The sequence below is a fragment of the Mesoplodon bidens genome (genome assembly GCF_964165515.1).
Source record: "Mesoplodon bidens genome assembly, chromosome: 9".
Lineage (NCBI taxonomy): Eukaryota > Metazoa > Chordata > Mammalia > Artiodactyla > Ziphiidae > Mesoplodon > Mesoplodon bidens.
This window is the reverse complement of record NC_138166.1, coordinates 78,553,984-78,574,592: the sequence shown is the minus strand read 5'-3', so window position 1 is coordinate 78,574,592 and position 20,609 is coordinate 78,553,984. Positions and strand designations below refer to the sequence as shown.

General features: G+C 37.1%; 1 protein-coding gene across 6 annotated transcripts in view; it reads left to right on the top strand.

Annotated features, from left to right (window-relative positions):
- Positions 1 to 20,609, top strand: part of CADPS2 (calcium dependent secretion activator 2) — a 487,398-nt gene that overhangs the window by 331,235 nt on the left and 135,554 nt on the right. For all 6 annotated transcript variants that reach the window (XM_081243761.1, XM_081243760.1, XM_081243759.1 and 3 more), the window contains 2 exons: positions 6,555 to 6,691; positions 8,998 to 9,185. In XM_081243761.1, coding sequence (XP_081099887.1) covers positions 6,555 to 6,691; positions 8,998 to 9,185 — 325 coding nt within the window. The remainder of the gene's footprint in view (positions 1 to 6,554; positions 6,692 to 8,997; positions 9,186 to 20,609) is intronic.

The following is a 20,609-nucleotide window of genomic DNA, read 5'->3' as shown; positions in this document are numbered from 1 at the left end:
CCACACCCTCTCCAGCATTTATTGTTTGTCGATTTTTTGATGATGGCCATTCTGACCAGTGTGAGGTAGTTACCTCATTGTAGTTTTGCTTTGCATTTCTCTGATGATTAGTGATATTGAGCATCCTTTCATGTGTTTGTTGGCAATCTGTATATCTTCTCTGGAGAAATGTCTATTTAGGTCTTCTGTCCATTTTTGGATTGGGTTGTTTCTTTTTTTGGTATTGAGCTGCATGAGCTGCTTGTATATTTTGGAGATTAATCCTTTGTCAGTTGCTTCATTTGCAAATATTTTCCCCCATTCTGAAGGTTGTCTTTTCGTCTTGTTTATGGTTTCCTTTGCTGTGAAAAAGCTTTTAAGTTTCATCAGGTCCCATTTGTTTATTTTTGTTTTCATTTCCGTTTCTGTAGGAGGTGGGTCAAAAAGGATCTTGCTGTGATTTATGTCATAGAGTGTTCTGCCTATGTTTTCTTCTAAGAGTTTTAGAGTGTCTGGCCTTACATTTAGGTCTTTAATCCATTTTGAGTTTATTTTTGTATATGGTGTTAAGGAGTGTTCTAATTTCATTCTTTTACATGTAGCTGTCCAGTTTTCCCAGCGCCACTTATTGAAGAGGCTGTCTTTTCTCCATTGTATATTCTCGCCTCCTTTATCAAAGATAAGGTGACCATATGTGTGTGGGTTTATCTCTGGGCTTTCTATCCTGTTCCATTGAGCTATATTTCTGTTTTTGTGCCAGTACCATACTGTCTTGGTGACTGTAGCTTTGTAGTATAGTCTGAAGTCAGGGAGCCTGATTCCTCCAGCTCCATTTTTCTTTCTCAAGATTGCTTTGGCTGTTTGGGGTCTTTTGTGTTTCCATACAAATTGTGAAATTTTTTGTTCTAGTTCTGTGAAAAATGCCATTGGTAGTTTGATGGGGATTTCATTGACTCTGTAGATTGCTTTGGGTAGTATAGTCATTTTCACAGTGTTGATTCTTCCAATCCAATAGCATGGTATATGTCTCCATCTGTTTGTATTGTCTTTAATTTCTTTCATCAGTTCTTATAGTTTTCTGCATACAGGTCTTTTGTCTCCTTAGGTAGGCTTATTCCTAGGTTTACTCCTTAGGTAGGAATAAACCTAGGTTTATTCCTAGTTTTATTCTTTTTGTTGCGGTGGTAAATGGGAGTGTTTCCTTAACTTCTCTTTCAGATTTTTCATCATTAGTGTATAGGAATGCAGGAGATTTCTGTGCAGTAATTTTTTATCCTTCTACTTTACCAAATTCATTGATTAGCTCTAGTAGTTTTCTGGTAGCATCTTTAGGATTCTTTTTGTGTAGTATCATGTCATCTGCAAACAGTGACAGTTTTCCTTCTTCTTTTCTGATTTGGATTCCTTTTATTTCTTTTTCTTCTCTGCTTGCTGTGGCTAAAACTTCCAAAACTATGTTGAATAATAGTGGTGAGAGTGGGCATCCTTGTCTTGTTCGTGATTTTAGAGGAAATGGTTTCAGGTTTTCACCATTGAGAATGATGTTGGCTGTGGGTCTGTCATATAATGATAGGACTTTTTTAAAGTAATATCATGATCTTGTTTACAGTATCATGATACTGCTTTCTAGGCAAACCTGGAATATTTACATTAACTTTGCCATTTATGAAACAGAAATGTTTACTTTTGCCACAACAGGAAAGTAGAAACAAACTAATATCTATCATTCAGGTGGGCATAAAGGAAACGGCTATGAAGGTGTTAACAACAGCATGCAAAAAATTCTCTGTAATGTTTAGTAGAAAAATGCTAAATTGTATATGTGATGCTATTTTCACTCAATTAAAAAAGTTTTAAAATATATGTAGAATGATACCTAAAATATTTACAGTGGATGCATTTAATTGGAGGGATTGGTTGCTAATTCATTGCCTTTCTTGCCTGAATTTCTACAATCTATGTTGTAAGTTTAAAAAGAAAAGCTCATTTTTAAATCCAAGTATACCAAATGGTTAGGGATAGTCAGATCAAAATAATAAATTTATGAAATCTAACTTATTAGGATACAACCTTATTATCTTTTAAAAAGTATATATAATAGTGTGTATTTATAGATTTATCCGGTAAGTGTATCTATTCTACATCCATATTTCTTTGACTTTCAAGGTCTACAGAAATTCTAAGGAAAAGGGTGAATTGGAGTGAGGTTGGGGAAGTACTGTTGAGTTTTTCTGCTTCAGTCTGCCTCTTGCCAGATGGATGACGTTGTTTTTAAACTCTCCTTCTTTGCTGTCCCCAAATAAAATACTGTGCAAGCACCTTTTTTTTTTCATTTTCCTCTCACACATATAATGTGTATGTTATATAATACAATACAACACATTACTAGTTGACTTTCAATAATAAATCAATGTCAAAAATGAACCAGAGTACTTACCTTCTTTTCAATTTTAACCAAACTTTTAAAAAATTCTTAAATCAGACTGTAAACTTATTTAACGTTATAAGCTAATTCTCCTGATTGATCTAATAAGTTAAATTTCACCCTTCATCAGTAAAGTATATCCCACTTTATATTGAATATATTATTTCAAATGTTGAATATCTGTGTACTTTGCTCATGATTATAGGTCTGTATGTGTTGATTAAAATTGTCATATAAAAGTATTATTTATTTGTTATTTGCTGCAGAAAGTAAGATGTGTAAATCCATACATTCATTTTTAATCAGTTAACCAAAACAAGCTACGAAATTATTTGGGTCAATAATAGAGGCATGAACAGACCCCTCATGAATATATCTACCAACCTTTTCTGTTAGGTCTTCAGCATAAACCATATGTACGTGAACATACCAACAAGATAATCTGCATAAAATTTTAAAACATTAAACTTTTCCTATTGAAGGCTATATGGGTGCTCTAAAAAGAGAAGTGGTTCTTCTCTGTGCCACTTTTAACTTGCTGTAAATTTTCAAGCTCAGTGAGAGTTGGTGCTAAAAGGAAAGTCTAATTGGAGTGGGTAGTGGTAAATGCAGCTACAGGCAAACTCCTAAACATAGGATAATTTTAAAACAAGTTATTGTATTTCAAAGGTTCATTTGCTGCTTAGTTTAGCTCAAGGTTTTGCAGAGAAGACAGGCTCTTAGCTAGCAGCACCGTCTTCTTAGTCCTTTTGGTACTGGAGTCCCAGGCCTGGGACCAAGCATCTGAGTGGTCTCAGAAGGCTGATAAATGGCCTCCTCTTCTACGGTGCTGTCCTGTTCTTGCCCCTTTCTCCAACTCTCTTTTTCTTCCCCTTTCCCTTTTATATCCCTAATCTCTCACACCACCAGGAACAGCAAGAAAAAAAAAGAAAGAAAGGAAGGAAGGAAGGGGAGGGAAGGGAAGGGAAGGAAAGGAAAGGAAAGGGAAGGAAAGAAAAGAAAAAGAAAAAGATGCAGCTTCCTTAGAATTAGTTGCAAAGGAAAGAGAAACATTTCAGTTAATTTTTACCCTTCTCACATTCTGATATCTGACTTAGGTGCCCTTCCTAGGATTTGGATTCCTGAGCACATGGGAGCTGGCTGTGTTCAATGCCCACCAAATAGCGCTCCCACCACAGTGGGACCTGCCAGCTTGCTAGTAGACCTCACATGGTTTTCTGTGCTAGCTATTCTCAAGTCATTGTTGTTAACTGTTTAGATTGATACTGTGAACCTGCTTATTATTCTTTTCTCTTGACTTCCAATAACTATTACCCTAATGAAAAACTTAAATTTTCAGGTCCCATTTGAATAAAGCCTCTATAATTTCTTAAATCTATAGCCAATAGTAATCCTTCTCTTTGGGTTTTATTCCATCCACTTTTACCACACCTGGTGACAGTACTACCTAAAGACGCTGGAGCACGTATCTAACTGTTACCATAGAAACTCTCCACCAGTACCCTCATTTATCATGTCCAACATCTGTACTTAGTCCACAGGTTAATCATCACAATATATGACAGTTTTACAGTACATTGTTTTAGCTCTTGTTGGTTTCTTTCGATGATTTCCTTATATTGTTTCAGAAGACAAACTGAACTGAACTAAGTTGTCATTGAACATTTGATTAGTGCCATGAATAATTTTCCGTTTAAGACTCGTCACCATAATTTTGTGTTATGATGAACATAAATTGAAGATGATCGAGTATAACTCAGTTTTAAAGCAAGTCTCCAAGCTAATGGTAAAATAGTGCATGGTGAAGTTTATTTACATAAAATATTTTGAATTGTGCTGATCAGATGGCATAGAAAGTACATTTCACTTTCATAGAATTTACAGCCCTGAAGAGATTGTAGGTTGTTGTTGCTGTTTTTAATAAAAATTTTAGTAGGTTTGTTTGCCTATATGTTTTTTCACTGTCAATATACATTCTATGTTTGTGACTTAAATTGCTATCATAAATATTATTTTTATCAGTAATAGTATTTGCTAGAAAAGTACTTTTCCTTTTATGTGTGTGATTTGGAAAAGTTTCTCACATTAAATAATATATGGTTTTGAGTTATATTTCATAAGGAAGATAATAAAGTACCTTTATTTTTGAAAATATGATTTAATTATGGAAATGAACTATAGGCTCAGTTTTTTTCAGAAACTTGTGTATCTTATTTAAAGACTGTATACCCATTATTTTAAAATAAGAATTTGCTTCTACAAACTTTTATAGTAAAAGGAGAATTATGGATTTTTTTCTCTGATGTTTATTACATATCCTTTTCTCAACACATAAACCATTAATGGGTGTTATTTTTAACTTCTTTTATGACCTTCTCTGGTGAAAGAAATAATGAATAAAATTCAGCAGATGTTTTATAAAACTAGTAATTTAATTTCATAAAGGTGATACTAAAAGATTTTTTTACTCAAATAAATGAAGAGATGAAGATTCTAAGATAAATTCTTTAAAATACAAAATCTTCTGATTTTATAATATGTATGCCTTGCCTTTTTCAATATTCTTCCTCCACATTTGATATTATTTCACATTATCATATACTTAACTTTATATTAAAAGACTATCAGACATAAGAATAAAATACAGGAGAAGTTGGATTATCTCACTTCTCAGTTCAGGAAAAGCAGTTTAGTTTAGTGTTCATGCAACTAACACTAATTACCACCTGTAATGTATTTAATCATTCAGATAAGTAATTACTAAATGCAAAAGAATACATATGCTACTTTCTCCATGGACCATAACTGTATACCTTACATCATTGGTGAATGGCCATTCATTGCTTGCTTGCTCTATTCACCTCTTGATATCTGTCACTGATGTGAGATATAAATTAGTTTGTGTATCTTTTCTTTTTACATGTGATTCTGAAGACCCTTCAGCTTGAATTATATACTTCTTTGTCCACAAATATGGCTGAAAGTTGAACTTGACATGGATCAATATGATCTGGGCTAAATATCTAAATGTGACTGATTATGTTAGCATCATGTCTACAGATCAATATTGAGTTTTATTATGAGCCTGACTCTATAATTGGGTTTAATCAATAAGCTTTTGTCTCCTTTCCTTTGCAGTTTTAGGGTTGGACCATATAGGTTTTTAAAAACTACATTTAGCTTACATTTAGGACTCTGCTTCTTGTGATAACCAGTAATGAGATCTATCCATGAATTTTAAGGAACAATGGAGCCTCAGCTCTACCACTGTGAAGAGAGCCCACTTTTATCTTGATAGCTGATTGCTTGCCCAATATGTGCGACATCTCTAACAGAGCTAATGTAGTAACACCCCAGCACTCCTTTCGGGTGGTGTGTGGCTCTCTCTCTCCTTCGTAAATAACTCACATTGAAGACGTTGACAAAACATACCATTAATGAAAGCAATCATAAAAGCTTGCCTTTTGATAAACCCGCAGGGTCTATAGGCATTGAAAGATGCAATCTGTAAAGAACAATAAATTTGGGCCTTTGATTGAAGTGCCATTTGGGACGTTGTGCTTTGTCTGCATATTTGCACAAACATGATGCTCCCTTTTTCATGTCTCTTAAACTTGAAGCCTGAGAGCATTCATTGCCATTTCTACATTAAAGTTGGTCCCATTAAAAGCTCCCTACAAAAAAAAAGACTGGAAGTGATCCAGCTGAAGCTAGTATGTTCATTTCTGCCCTAGTTTGCCATTTGGAAAGCAGGCTTCTAGCCATCGGTGTCGGTTTTCTTTTTATAAATAGGCCCAGGTTCTCTTCCAGGCAGTTCCTTCAGTAAATGTATACTTCAAATGCATCAAGGTTTCTTAAATTGGGGGGAAAAAAGATTATTTCTGTGATGGATATTTGAAGTAGCTTTGAATGTGAATAGAATTTCCTCATTCCAAATGACTGGCAGATTTTTTCCCTGTCATTTTTATTTAGGCTCCAAAAAATGTTGCATTTTATGGTTATATGCTGAATTCGTGGCGTCATATTTTATGTAATGGAAGGTAGTCATCTGTTATCATGAGACATACATTTTGTGTTGTTCAAAAACTGCATTTGCCTATTATTAAACCACAAAAATAAATGTATTGTACATGCCTTTCTGAATTTACAGATGCAGACCGCTTTCAGAAACATGGTATGGATGAGTTTATTTCTGCGAATCCCTGCAAGCTTGACCACGCCTTCCTTTTTAGAATACTCCAGAGGCAGACTTTGGATCACAGACTGAACGATTCCTATTCTTGCTTGGTTAGTACAAATCTGTCTTATCTCGTCTCCTATAGGTTAGAGTGAAAGATTTTTTAAAGTGAGAAATACTTGTTATGAGGCGGCCTTTTATCCCTGACTCATTTAATAACTATAGTTGGAGTTAGGGATAAAGGATTCCAATCGATTGCTTTCCAATTTGAAAATTATACACTTGAAGACCTCTGCTGTGCCACTCAATAGACAGGAGAATGGACTCGAACAGACTCTGAACTGTGGTTCCTCAGTCCCTCCGGAGAAGGTGGCATGAAAATAGAAGGCTTTACTAAAGATAAAAAACCTCTGTGATAGGATTTACTAACACCTGTACAGACATTTTAAGGTTTAAATTCTGCTCACCTAATGGTGATACTGTTCATGTCTCTCTTTTGTTCCTAGAAAGACAATCTAAGTGACAGGGAAAAGAAACAGTGCAATAAATAATAGGATGACAGGGGCTGTATGTAACAGAGGAAAGCTTTAGTTTCATCTGACTCTCCAAAGATAATTTGAATTTCCTTTAAAAAAAAAAGGCATTAAATCGAGTAGCTAAACTGCTACTTTGTGTTTAAACCAGCAAAAATTAGGGATACAAAGTATAATTTACATTTAGAAGGAATGCTTGACTCCTTAGAATGTGGGCATTAAACTATAGCCTAAAAGTTATATGTACCTTTAAATCCAAGGATTTTTTTTCATGGCAGTTCCTCTGGAATTTCTCCAGCTGGAATATCCCTATTTCTATCACCACTTAGTCTGTTGGCTACTGACCATGGTAGCTGCATGCATTAAAGTTACACTGTCTTTAAAATAAGATTTTAGACAGGATGTTCTCTCAGCTCATCAGAGATGTTTCAGTAGACAGGAAGAAATTAAACAGTTTATTGCCATGATCATGCTGATGGTTCATTAATTCATTTATAGACTCTTTTTTAAGTACCTATTATTCAACATGTAATTGTGTAGCTTAAACCCGATCCAGCCCAAACTTTACAATTACATGGAGAGTAAAACAAGTCATCACAAAACCCTAATGTATCTTTCTGTGGACAAGCACACATAGACTGATCATCAATAAGAACACTTTCCTCTTGGATTCCACTCTGTGGGGTTAGTTCCTGAACTGTCAAAAGTCGTTTTCATTATGTGGATGACCTCACGTGCCATATGAAGTGTGAGGAGAACACTACAGTGTGTCTTCAACTGCACCTAGAGGGTAGGTGTGATTAGAAAGAGTGTTTGAGCGCAAGATGACCCAGGATGTAAATCATGGCTCAGCAGTGGATTTGCACTGTCGTCTTGAGCTGATTACCTCTGAACTTTAGTTTCTGTATCTGTAACATGGAGTCATAGTAACTACTATGCATGATGGCTCTAAATATTAAATATATACATAGTATGTCTGGTACAGTGCCTGTACTATCACCACAGTAAGTAGTATTCTGGTTTTCTTTTTTCTCCTCTTCCTTTTTAGTTATTTTTTATTGCAGTCTCATCTTTCTGTATTTCTCCCTATTCTTTTCCTTCTCTTGCACAATTATGCTGCCCCCTTTGAAAACTCTCCATACCCCCTTCTTTCTCTTTTTTATCTTAAATTAATCCATATAATCCACCGAAATATTTTATAAACCAGCTCTACCTAACCTGGCCCTCTCTTGTTAGCCAAGCATACACACCCATCCTAACATCTCATTTCAAGAGAACCAGAAACTACTGCTGTAAAACATTAACTTTGTTGTATTGGTCATAGAAAGACAATAGAATGAGAACAATATCCCAAATATTTAAATACCCAAATAGTACATGTTTACCACTGCTAGACTTACTGAAATTCTCTTAGTTCACTTTATAAAATACTTTTGGAAACTAGACAATTTCAGTTATCATGTCTGCTTTACCATTCTCTTTTTAATTGATTCATATAGAGACTGAAGTTTTTTGTAATGTCATTCTTTGTGACTGACAGTTTAGATGCTGTGAATAAATTTGACTAATTGTGAGTGACAGTGGAGGAGAACAGGTTGCCCATGCCTCACTGTGGCAGTAAAGACAGGATGGTTTCACGTTGTCAGTGGCCCAGATCAGTTCCAAAATTGATGACATTCGCTCTTTAGAAAACAATAGGAAACATAATACTAATTTTTAAAATATTGTCAAAAGACACTGTAACGCAGCATCTGCTTATAATGCCTAAGAGTGCCTACAGAAAAGCAAATCCTGGTACAGAAAAAGAAAAAAAAAATATATATATATATATATATATATATATATATATATATATATATATATTTCTGTTCTTCCTTTTGCAGGGGTGGTTTAGCCCTGGCCAAGTCTTTGTGCTGGATGAGTACTGTGCCCGTTATGGCGTGAGGGGCTGTTACAGACACCTCTGCTACCTTACAGAACTGATGGAGCATTCAGAAAACGGTGCTGTCATTGACCCAACCCTGCTTCATTACAGCTTTGCGTTCTGCGCCTCTCATGTGCATGGCAACAGGTATTTTTACTTGCAAACACACAGTGAAATGTTGAGGGGTGACTTGGGAAGAGAGAAAAATGCTATTATCACCTAGTTACAGATTTTAAATAGCAAACGCTTCTTGCAAGAGGAAAAAAAAAAACCCACAAAGGAAAAATGTACATCAATATGCCGGTGATTTAGGTGGGCTGCACTTTATGTTTCTTTTTGCCATTAAAGCCACTTGAAACAGAGAGAGAGAATCTATGAGATTAGAAGTCGCCTTTTAGTTCTTATGTACCACCTAGTATTAGGGTCTGCCCAGCTTAAATGTCATCTGTATTTCTGTTGTAATGCATGTGGATGTCTGGGTAGGGTTTCTCGACAGGTTTGTGTATACTTAATGATCCTTGCTTTTCCTCTGTGGAACAAGTGTTCATCGATAAAGCGAGATAAATAATGGGTTTATGTAGAGTCTCCTCCCAGCCCCTTCCCTAATCCACACTTGAGGAGCAAGTATCCCCTTTTAGCACTCTAAGCCAGTGACCTCACCTCTTGTTTTACCAAAAGGGCAAAATATCACCTAATGCAGGCCCCCCACAACGACGCATCTCTGACCTTAAAAATCTCTCCACATTGCTCCCCCTCTCCTCCCAATCTTGTTCCAGGGAACCTTCTCCTCCCATAAAGGAGATACCCTTTATCTCATCCCCTTTGTACCTTGCCTCACCCGTTATTCCATCTCCCCCTCTTTATATTTCCTTTCTTGCCACAAGCCTAAGCTTCATCTAGCTGCACATCATAACAGAGCGGTAATACTTGCTAACTAGGTGAGGTAGGGCAAGTTTCTTCATCAAGTTCTGTCTCTATTTCTCCATCTGTAAGAAAGACATAAGATAGTATCTCTCTCAAATCGTAAGTTGTGATAGGGATTAAATGCATTCCTGTGTATCAAGCACTTAGAACAGTGCCTGGCTTGTGAGTGGTCAAAAAAATGTTAAGGGATAGTTTACATTGTCTTAAGTACTACTATCCCATCAAGCTACCTCTCCATTGTTCTCTTTCTCCTCCCCATCAAACTCCTCTCACCATTTCCCCTGTTCGGCCCCCAGCTCCTCACTGGCCGGTGAAGCTGCTTGAAATGGATTGCCTTCTCCAGCTCCACCCTCCTTACTCTCATGGGAGAGTTGACGCTGTGGAATATCCAAGACCCCATGCTTCTGTAAATGCTGCTCATTTTCCCGGATGCAGCTATCTCAGTGCTCCTCTTTTTATTTTATTCTATTATCTTCATTTTTTTTGGCCGTCTCTTTGCTCATAGTTCGTGTTTCTCCAGACCCCAAGTGTGGCATTTTCTCACGTCTGTTCTTGAACTTGCTCTCTTCTTTCTGAGAATTTTTTTCTACTTCAGTGAAAAATTCTGTGTTGGTGATCTGGCCACTTTCCACAGCTTCAAGTATGACTTCTCTTCATACAGATAATTCCAACCCAATTATTCTCCTAAGCTACAGATCTCTATCTACAACTGGCAGCTTGAATCTTCTGCTGATGCCTTAAACTCTCCACATTTAAACTAAATCCATCATCTCATGAAACCCGCTCCTGTACCTCTCTGAGCTCCTAGCAGAGTGCCTGACAAGAAGTAACACTCAGGCACAAAGTAAGTGTTCAGTAAATACTTGATGGATGAATGAATGACTTTGTTATTTGTATTACTATCACTTTCAGTAATGGCCATTCATCTTTCATTTATCTTTTCCTTTTACCTTCTAGCCCCATTTTGTTGCCAATGTCAATATTCTGTCTTTGCAGTACTCCTCAAATTTGTCTTTTAGCATTTCTGTTGTGTCTACCGTAATTCTGGCCTTTATTTTTTCTTGCTTATCTACCTTTATTCATGTCTCTACTGCTTTTTCCTCCCCACATTAGTCTAGCAATCACCTTCAAAATTACAGGCTAACTTTTACCGTACTCCTTTGCAAAAGCCTTCGCTGATTCTCGTTTCATTAACAAATTAAAAATAAATTACAAGTATCGGGTTTTTCCAATATCATCATGTTCTATCTACCTCGTTTGAAGTCCCGGTATTCTTTGCTATGTCATCTTTACCCCAGACAACCTGTTTATCCTCCCTGTAAGGTTTCTTTCTTCAAGTTTTTAAACAGTCAGATATCACAAAATTCCTCTAAGAAGACTTCTGTTAACTCAAGCAAACACTACAAACCTTTTACCTGTAGTTATAAACTTTATCATGTAGACTTATATGCACACACACACTCACACACGTGCACGCCTGCTTCTACTGCACTAGATCATATTTTAAAAGCAAAAACGACTTCTCATTCCCCTATTATCCTCTGTAAACCTTGACACAGTGCCCTGCATATTGTGGGTGTAGAATAAGTACTTGCTGAAGTCCCCACTGCTGCCTTTTCTCATCCTACAATAAAATAAGACCGATCGTAATCTCAGAATCTCTTCAGACTTTCACCTCATTATGGAACTCAGCCTTACTTGGAAATTAGGGGAATGTTACAGAGTTTAGTCGCTTTTCCTACCTATTACCCCAAGCTAAACCCTCCACACTCAGCAAACTTTGGTGGGGGGGGCTGTTGGGTGAGGTGGCAGGGCAAGCAGGGGACCGTGAGGATAACCAGATGGCTAACCTTGGATAGTCAAAGTGAGGGGCTGTGGTACAGTAGTAGAAACTGTCTCTTATCTCTCCGGGCACCGTCTTAATTCCTCCTGACCAATGGATATCAAAAGCTCGGCCCCCCAGTGTTAGGCAGCACTCGGAAATGCAAGAGGATAAGAAGGTTACAGTGGAACAGACAAACCCAGAGAGCCCTGTATGATCAGATTATTTTAGTCATTAACACAGAAAGGTAAAATTAAATTGAGAACATTAAGTGGAAAATTCACCTTATGTGCCCCCAAAATGTATGTGTTTGAGACACAGTTTTTTGGGGGGTTTTTTTGTTTGTTTGTTTTTTGCGGTACGCAGGCCTCTCACTGCTGTGGCCTCTCCCATTGTGGAGCACAGGCTCTGGACGCGCAGGCCCAGCGGCCATGGCTCACGGGCCCAGCCGCTCCACAGCATGTGGGATCCTCCCGGACCGGGGCCCGAACCCGTGTCCCCTGCATCGGCAGACGGACTCTCAACCACTGTGCCACCAGGGAAGCCCTGAGACACATTTTAATGGAAAGTTACTGAGGCCACTGGGAGCTGCTGCCACCACCTGGGAGGCAGCCTGATTTGAACCTATGTGTTGCCATAGTTACTTCTATTCTGTAAACTATTGTTTTCCTTATGATGGTACACTGTAAAATACAATGTAAGGTATGTTTATACGTTCGTGCATATGTTATACTTAATATTACACATTAAATTCATTTTCCAGGTTAAAATATATACCTATGAAGGTATCTCTGGGTGGTGCTTTAGAATAGAAATTTGAGTCTGTCTCTGATTCAACATTTAGGTCATATGTAACTTAAGAAAAAAAGAAAAGAAGGAGTATAGGTTTTAGAGGAATTTGAACCTCAGTTAGGGTAGAAATATTCCAAGGTAACCCAAAAGGCATAATGTTTCCTATAATGTTTAGAGTCTAGCAGATGTCATTCAGAGATGTCGTGATGTCTCAGTGAAAGAATTAAAAGAGGCAAAAGATCTCTACTTGCATCTTGGCTCTGAAATTTGCAAGCTGACCCATGTTGGGCAAATCACTTAACATTTCTGAAATGGGCATTCTCATATGGAAAAGGGGAAATATTAAGGTGAAGGTCCTGGATAATTATAAAATACTCTATCAGTATTGATTAGTCATTATTCTAGTATGTTTCCCTTTGTCAGCCAGCCGCAAGCATGTAAATTGTAAGAGGAGGAAAAACGTGAAAAATAGGTAGTTGCTCAGTGGAAATATTTCAGCGTGTAAGTAATTATATTCTTAATTTCTTTGCTAATAGAATATTCTGGGTTTTAGCAACCTCCCTCTGTGAAAATAAGCTTCTCTCATCCCTGTCTGTGGCATCTGATATTTATACAGACTTCCGTTAAAAATACTGTCAATGTCAAGTCTGACTTTTCTACAGTGTTTACCATATTCTCTTGTTAAGATCATCTTTCCATCTGTCAAGACACACACTCAAAGAGTCGTTTTGCTCATTACCTGAACCGCCTCTGTCAAAAATTCAAAAGAAGAGAAGACTGCCTTTTGTTACGGATGGACGCGAAGGACAGCAGTGCTGTCTGGATCTGAACCGTTTCCAGGAGCCCATCGTGTCACATGGCGCTGAGCGCGCTTAGGCGTGTGCCTTTCCTGCAGACACAGCGCCTCTGAATAGCACTCTGAGTGTTTCAGGAGTGAAAGAATAGAGTTAAACAGAAAAGGTCTGGCTGGTACTAAGACTGAGGAAGAAAGAGAAAAGTGAGTCAAGGACAGAAACAGACCCACTCGTGCAGGATGGTAGCCACGGACGGCCGTGAAGAACACAGCCCTGCGCTCAGCGTTAGCGCAGCTCAGGACTGTCAGCGAGGAGAAAAGAGACTTTCAGAGATGATACCTGTAGGGCAAAGTTCCAGGTTGATGTGCATGGTTAGACATCTTGGTTTTGTGAGTCAGGCTGAGGGTGGAGAAACTAAAGCAGCAACACAAAATGGCTTTTATGTCCCCGTTTAATGTAAGGGATGCAGTGGAGTCGCTGACTCTTGTACGGTCTAGCCAGGCCATCTTAGAGCTGCTACACAGCCGGCAAAGGCCAGCTCAGCTGTGCGAGCTTTCGAGTACAGGGTACAGGGAGTACAACGTGACTATAATTTATGTGGAAAGTAATCCCTACTTTCTGTGGATTCCAGATCATATCACAGAGTAATAGGCAACCTTCACAGGAATCAGTCAAATCATCATATCCCAATACCTCCGTCTTCAGAGATCATAACATTTCCTCTTACCTATCACTTCAGAAATCATGCCTCAACTTCCTGCCTGTCATTTTGGAGACAAGGATGCATATTTTGAGTTACATCATAGAAGACTGCATCAAATAGGCTCATCAAGAATTTTCATTGCCAGCTCTTAATTCTAGTCTTTGACATATGACTTAGAGAAATTAAGTCTAGGTATCACACCCATTGTGAGTCTAGAGACTCACTTCTGGGACAGGGGAGCAACCAGATAAAATGTCATCGCAAGATGAAATTTACACGGTGTGGCTAACCTGACAGATTTTATCCCAGGTGATATGTGTGCAGAGGTGGAAGAGATAAGTTACCAATGAGGGCCTTTTAAATATACACTGGGGAACCGTTTTTGATTCTATCAGAAACTATAGTACAACCCAAATCCGCCTCAATCAAACTTTCAAACAGAAATATCTACCCCTACTCAAGCTGGAATTCAATACTAAAGATAATTATGCTCTTTAAAATAAGGCAAAAACAGAAGGTGAGCGATGTGGGTAGAGACTTACTAAGTTGGAAATAGCACGGAGCTAGGAGTCAGCACAACTGTCTTCCTGCCGAGGTTCCCCCACTTTTGAGCTATTTCATTTGGAGCAGTTGGTCCTAAGCCTCAGTTTCCCAACCTGTTCCTTGTGAGGAATATCATCGATGCTGCCTACCTGATGAGGTTCCTGAATAGGTCAAATACGATTATGTAAGCACTTTGTAAATGATAAAAATATCCCGTTGAGTCCGCCTGCCGATGCAGGGGACACGGGGTCGTGCCCCAGTAGGGGAAGATCCCACGTGCCACGGAGCGGCTGGGCCGGTAAGCCATGGCCGCTGAGCCTGCGCATCCGGAGCCTATGCTCCGCAATGGAAGAGGCCACAACAGTGAGAGGCCCGCGTACTGCAAAAAAAAAAAAAATTATATATATATATATATATATATATATATATATAATTATATATATATATATATCACGTAAATATCAAGCAGTGACATTTTACATATGGTATGGTAGTTAAATAAGCTTTGGGGAATTGCTCTGTAAAAGACTGACAGTGCAGAGGTGAACTTGATAGTGGTGTTACTGCAGCACAATTTACACAAGTCTCAAGCAGGAGGATGAGACCGGAAAAGCATTGAATAGGTGCCTCACTTCACCTACCACCCGTAAGCATTAGAAGGAGCCATGGGGAGGTTCTGGGATCACCCCCCTTCCATCCCAGCCCCTTGTGCTGCTGGAAAGCATTGTGGGCCTAATGGGGCAGCAGCATAGACACAGCCGGAAGCAGGAGCCAAGTATCCCATTCCTCCAGAGTAAGTAAGTTGCCAGGCTGCAGGTTGGGGGGAACGGTTACTAAGGTCACCTAATCAATTTTCTCTCTTTTCCCTCCACACCATTCATGCACAGCAAACAACTCCTGGTTTTTTCTGAAACAATGCACAAAAGAGCCTACTGAAGGTAAATCACTGAGGAAGAGAGAAAGCAAAGGAATTTTTCAGTATGACTTTGAATATAGGTCAAGTTAACAATGAACAGAAGCAAGAGCTACTTTTCTGGTGTAGCTTTTCTTAAGCTTGGGACCTTTAAAGCCTCTTAGCATCTAAAGTGTGGAAAGGAGTTTGGGGTCTTGCATTGGATCTCCATGTAGTTTTCCAACATACTAAAATTTTTAAAGAACACAGTATGTGACGCTGTTGCATACATACAATCAAACAAAACCCAAAAGCTATATATATACATCTGAACCATTCACCATTACTGTTGCCAGTCAGTTTGGTACTTTTAGATCTGTGTTGATCTAAACAGGCACAAGATTGGCCTATTATTTTTCCTTCTCATACTGTTTTTATCAGGATTTGGTGTCCAAGGTATTGTAGCCATATAAAATGAGTTGGGGAGCTTTCCTACTTGTTCTGTTTGAGATTCGAAAGGTTTATCAGTAACCCATTTTTAAAACCATCTGGGAGAGGTACAAACCGCTAGGTATAAAATAAACAAGACATAAGTATATAACGTATAACAGCAAGAATATTGCCAATATTTTATAATAACTTTAAATGGAGTATTATCCATAAAAACATCAAGTCACTATATTGTACACCTGGAACTAATATAATATTATAAATCAACTATACATCAATATAAATAAAGAAATATTTTTCCTATTCCAAAAAATAAACTTTACATCAAAAAATAGGAAAACAAAACCATCTGGCCTTAGGGACATATCTGTGAAAAGATTTTTAACCACTGCATCAGTTTATTTTATAGTTAAAGAACTATCAGGTTTTCCATTTATTTCCCGAGTGAATTTTGTCAGGTTATGATTTTCTGGGAAATAGTGCATTTCATCAAAGTTTTCAAATGCATTGATATTAAGTTATTCAAATTGTTCTTTTTATCTTTTTTCCTGCCTATAAATATCTTCCCTTTACATTCTAATAGTGTTTATTTTTACCTTCTCTCTCTCTTTCCCCCTCAATCCATCTTATCAGAAGTTTGCGAAATTTATTGGTCTTTCCAAAGAAGCAGTTTTTGGCTTTGTTAAACTCTACTGCTTCTATGTTTTCCATTTCATTAATTTTTTGAAAAAATAAACTTTTTGATTTTAGAATAATTTTAGATATACAGAAATATTGCCAAGATGGTACAGAGAGTGTCTGTATTTCAGTTTAGTCTAATGTTACATACATAATAATGTCATACATTCCTACAGCACATCTGTCAAACTAGAAGACCAATGTTGGCACACTACTTTTAACTAACCACGAGGCCTTATTTGGATTTCACCAGTCCATTGGGGTTTTTTTTTTGTTGTTTCTTTTTTCTTTTCCAAGGTCCAACTCAGGATACCACATTATATTCAGTCCTCCAGTCTCTTCTGATCTGTGGCAGTTTCTCAGTCTCTCCTCCTTGTTGTTCATGACCTTGGCAGTTTAGAGGAGTACTGGCCAAATATTTTGTCAAAGGTCCCTCAATTTGGGTTTCTCTGAAGTTTTCACGATTAGACTGGGGCTACAGGTTTTTGAAATAATGAAATACCCTCTCATCTCATCCTTTCTGGGAGCACATGATATCTACAAGACATAGCTGGTCATGTTAACCTTGATCACTTAGTTAAGGTAGTGTTTGCCAGCTTTCTCCACTGTAAAGATATTGTTTTGCTGTCTCCATGTGCTAGTTTTTGGATGTAGGTCACTAAATCCAACTCATACTCAAGAAGAGAGGGGAATTAAACCCTACTTCCTGGAGGGAGGACTAGCTACATTTAGTAAATTGGAATTCTTCTGCAATGAAGATTTGTCTCTTGTCCCCTGTGTATTTAGTCAACCACTTGTTTATAGCAATATGGATTCATGTATAGTTACTTTAAACTTTGGGTTATAATCCAATACTACTTTGTTTTGTTGCTCAAATTGTTCCAGCTTTAGCCGTTGAGAGCTCTTTCGAACAGACTCCCTTTGATGTGTGTTTTTGAGCCCTTTCTTACTCTCTGGTACTAAAACATGCTTGTAGTTCATATTGTTTTTTCCCTGCCTCAGCCCTAGAATCAGCCATTTCTCCAAAGATCCCTGATACCTTTTCTTAGAGAACGGTATATAGAAACCAAGATCAGGATGATGGATATGCTCATTGCTATTGGGATGCCATTGCTTCCAGGCCCTCTGAGCAGACACAGCTAGGTGATACGTATGTATGTATGTATACTAACCCATGAGTTCATACTGATGTCTCTGCCTCTAGTCCAATACCACAAAGCTCATATTAGCCACCCTCTCTTGCTGATTCGTAACTTCTCTCTTCAACAGTGAGAAATCTGGCTTCTACCATCCCATCCATTTACTTATTGGTTCAACCCCAGTATACATGTAAAGCAGTTTCAGAATTTGCCAACTAGAGTACACTGTGTACAGGGCCTTTAGTTATTGGCCTTAGAGTTTCCAATCAAAAATGTTTTCCAAAGTTCGATATGACACCTTCCTTTTTCCCCCCACTCTATTTAGTGAGGTTATGTCATACAATACAGTTAGAGTCACTTGCACGATATGCATTCCATCCTGGGATCCCTCAGCGTCCTAGTTGGTATAGAATTTTTTTTTTCTTCTTTAAGCTTGTATACAGTAAAGTTCACTCAGTTAGCTATACAGTTCTTATAGTTCTGTGCGTTTTGACAAATGCATAGAGTCATATATTCACCACCCTAGTGCTAGTTCTATCACCCTAAAAGTTCCCCTGTGTGCCCCCTTTTGTAGTCAACCATTTCATTAAACTTTGTCTTTGACTTTATTATTCCATCCTTCTACTTGCTTGGATTATTTTTTCTACCTTCCTAAATTAGCTGTTTAACTCATTACTAGTCATCTTTTCTTCTTTTCTAAAATAAGTGTTTAAGGTTAAATTTCCACTAAGTACTGCTTTTGCTACATATATGCATTTTGATAATGTATTTGATTCAAATTCACTCTAAGTAATTCTAACTTTCCGTTATAATTTCTTCTTAGACACAGGGTTGTTTATAACTATATTTTAGAATTTCTAGGAAAGTGATTTTTTTTGGTTATATTCTTGAAAATTGATATCTAACTTAATTTCTTTGTGTTCAGAGAATGTAATCGGTATGATACTGATTCTTCATAACTTGAGACTTCTTTATGTCCAGCTATGTGTTAAATATTGTAAAGGTTTCATGTCATTTAAAAAATATGTATATTCTGTAGCTTGGTAGGGCAAGCAGGAGTTTTGGGGTTCAAATCTTCTCAACTCTTACAGGTTTTTTGTCTGCTTGATCTGTGGGGTTATGGCCAAGGTGAATGGAAAGCTGCCACTGCAGTGGTGGTTTCTTCCTCTACTTCTGCAAATTTTTGCTTTGTATTTTGAGACTGTTTATTAGGTGTATTCAAGTTTAAAAATTATTAAATATTCCTGGTGAATGGAAATTATTATTATGATTTAGTGACCCTTTTCATAATTAATAATGCATTTTACATTAAAGTTTATTTAGATGGTTATTAGCGTAGCCTTCTTTTGGCATTTGTCTGATATATGTTTATTCTTACTTTTAATCTTTCTGTATTCTTGTGTCTTATAAATAGCACACTAGATTCTGATTTAATTATCCAGTATAACAATTTCTGTTTTTTAATTAGTTTAGTCCATTTACAATTATCATGTGTATTGATATAAGTAAATTCATTTCTACCATTTTATTTTGGACTCTTTGTGGCTCATGTCTCTAAGCTTTTTGTTTCTTTCTTGCCTCCTTTTTGTTTCACCCAATTTATTTTCTTTTTTTCTCCTCATTTACATTTTTCACCTTTGAGATTTTACCATGTATGTGACTAAACTTTTAAATCTTATGCTAATCAGCAGATTTTCCCCTCCTTCTGAAAAGTGCAGAGACCTTAGAACATTTCCCTCCAGTCACCCCCTTCCTGGCTTACATGCTTATGTTATCTGGTATTTTAACTGTATCCTTATTTGTTTTCTAATCTTACACATTAGACATTATTTTTTATTATTTTATACTCAATACTTGCTTCAATTTAGAAATTACTTTTTTCCTAAAGTATATTCTTTGGAATTCCATAAATGGAATACCTATAGATAACGAATTTTGGAATTTCTTTGTTTCATTCACATTTTTGAAAGAAAAATTTGCTTGTTATACATTCTACGCTGACAGTTATTTTCTCTCTGAACTTTGAAGAACTCTTCTGACTTCCTGGGTTAAGAAGGCTTCGTTGCCATTCTTTTGAGGGAGATTTGATTTAATAGTTTTAGGATTATTTTGTTCGTTTGTGTTTTGTGGGTTCACTGTTCAGTAATATGTCTACATGTGGATTTCTTTTTAAATAATTCTGTTTGGGAATTTTGTGGCTTTCTGATTCATGTGCGCTGATATTGGGTAAGTGCAAATTTCTTTGAATTTACCTTGATTGGGATATGAAGAACCATGTTTGTCATCAGTTCTGGAATATTGTAATCTCTTTAAATATTGTCTCTCCTCCAATCTTGCTCTCTCTTAAACTCCAATTACCCATATATTAGGCATTTTATTTTCTATATCTCTTAATGTCTCTAATATATATTCTATCTACTTAGTTCTCCAGCTGCATTCTATATAATATTTTTAGTTCTGTCTTCTACTTCAGGACTCAACAGACTTTTTCTGTAAAGGGCTACATAGTAAACATAATAAATATTTTGGACTTTGTGGGCTATATGGTCTGTCACAACTACTTGACTCTTACTGTAGAGCAAAAGCAGCCAAATGGGCCGTATGTAAATGAATGAGTGTGGCTTGTGTTCTAATACAATTTGATTCACAAAGACAGGTGGTAGACTATCATTTGCTGGCCCTTGCTCTACTTCCACATTTCTCTCTTCAGCTATGACACCTGCTTTTTAACCTACTCATTGAATTGTTAATTTCAATTATTAATTTTTTTAGTTCTAGAAATTCTCTTAGGTTCTTTTTTAAATCCATTTGGTAATTTCTGAGTAGCTCTCATT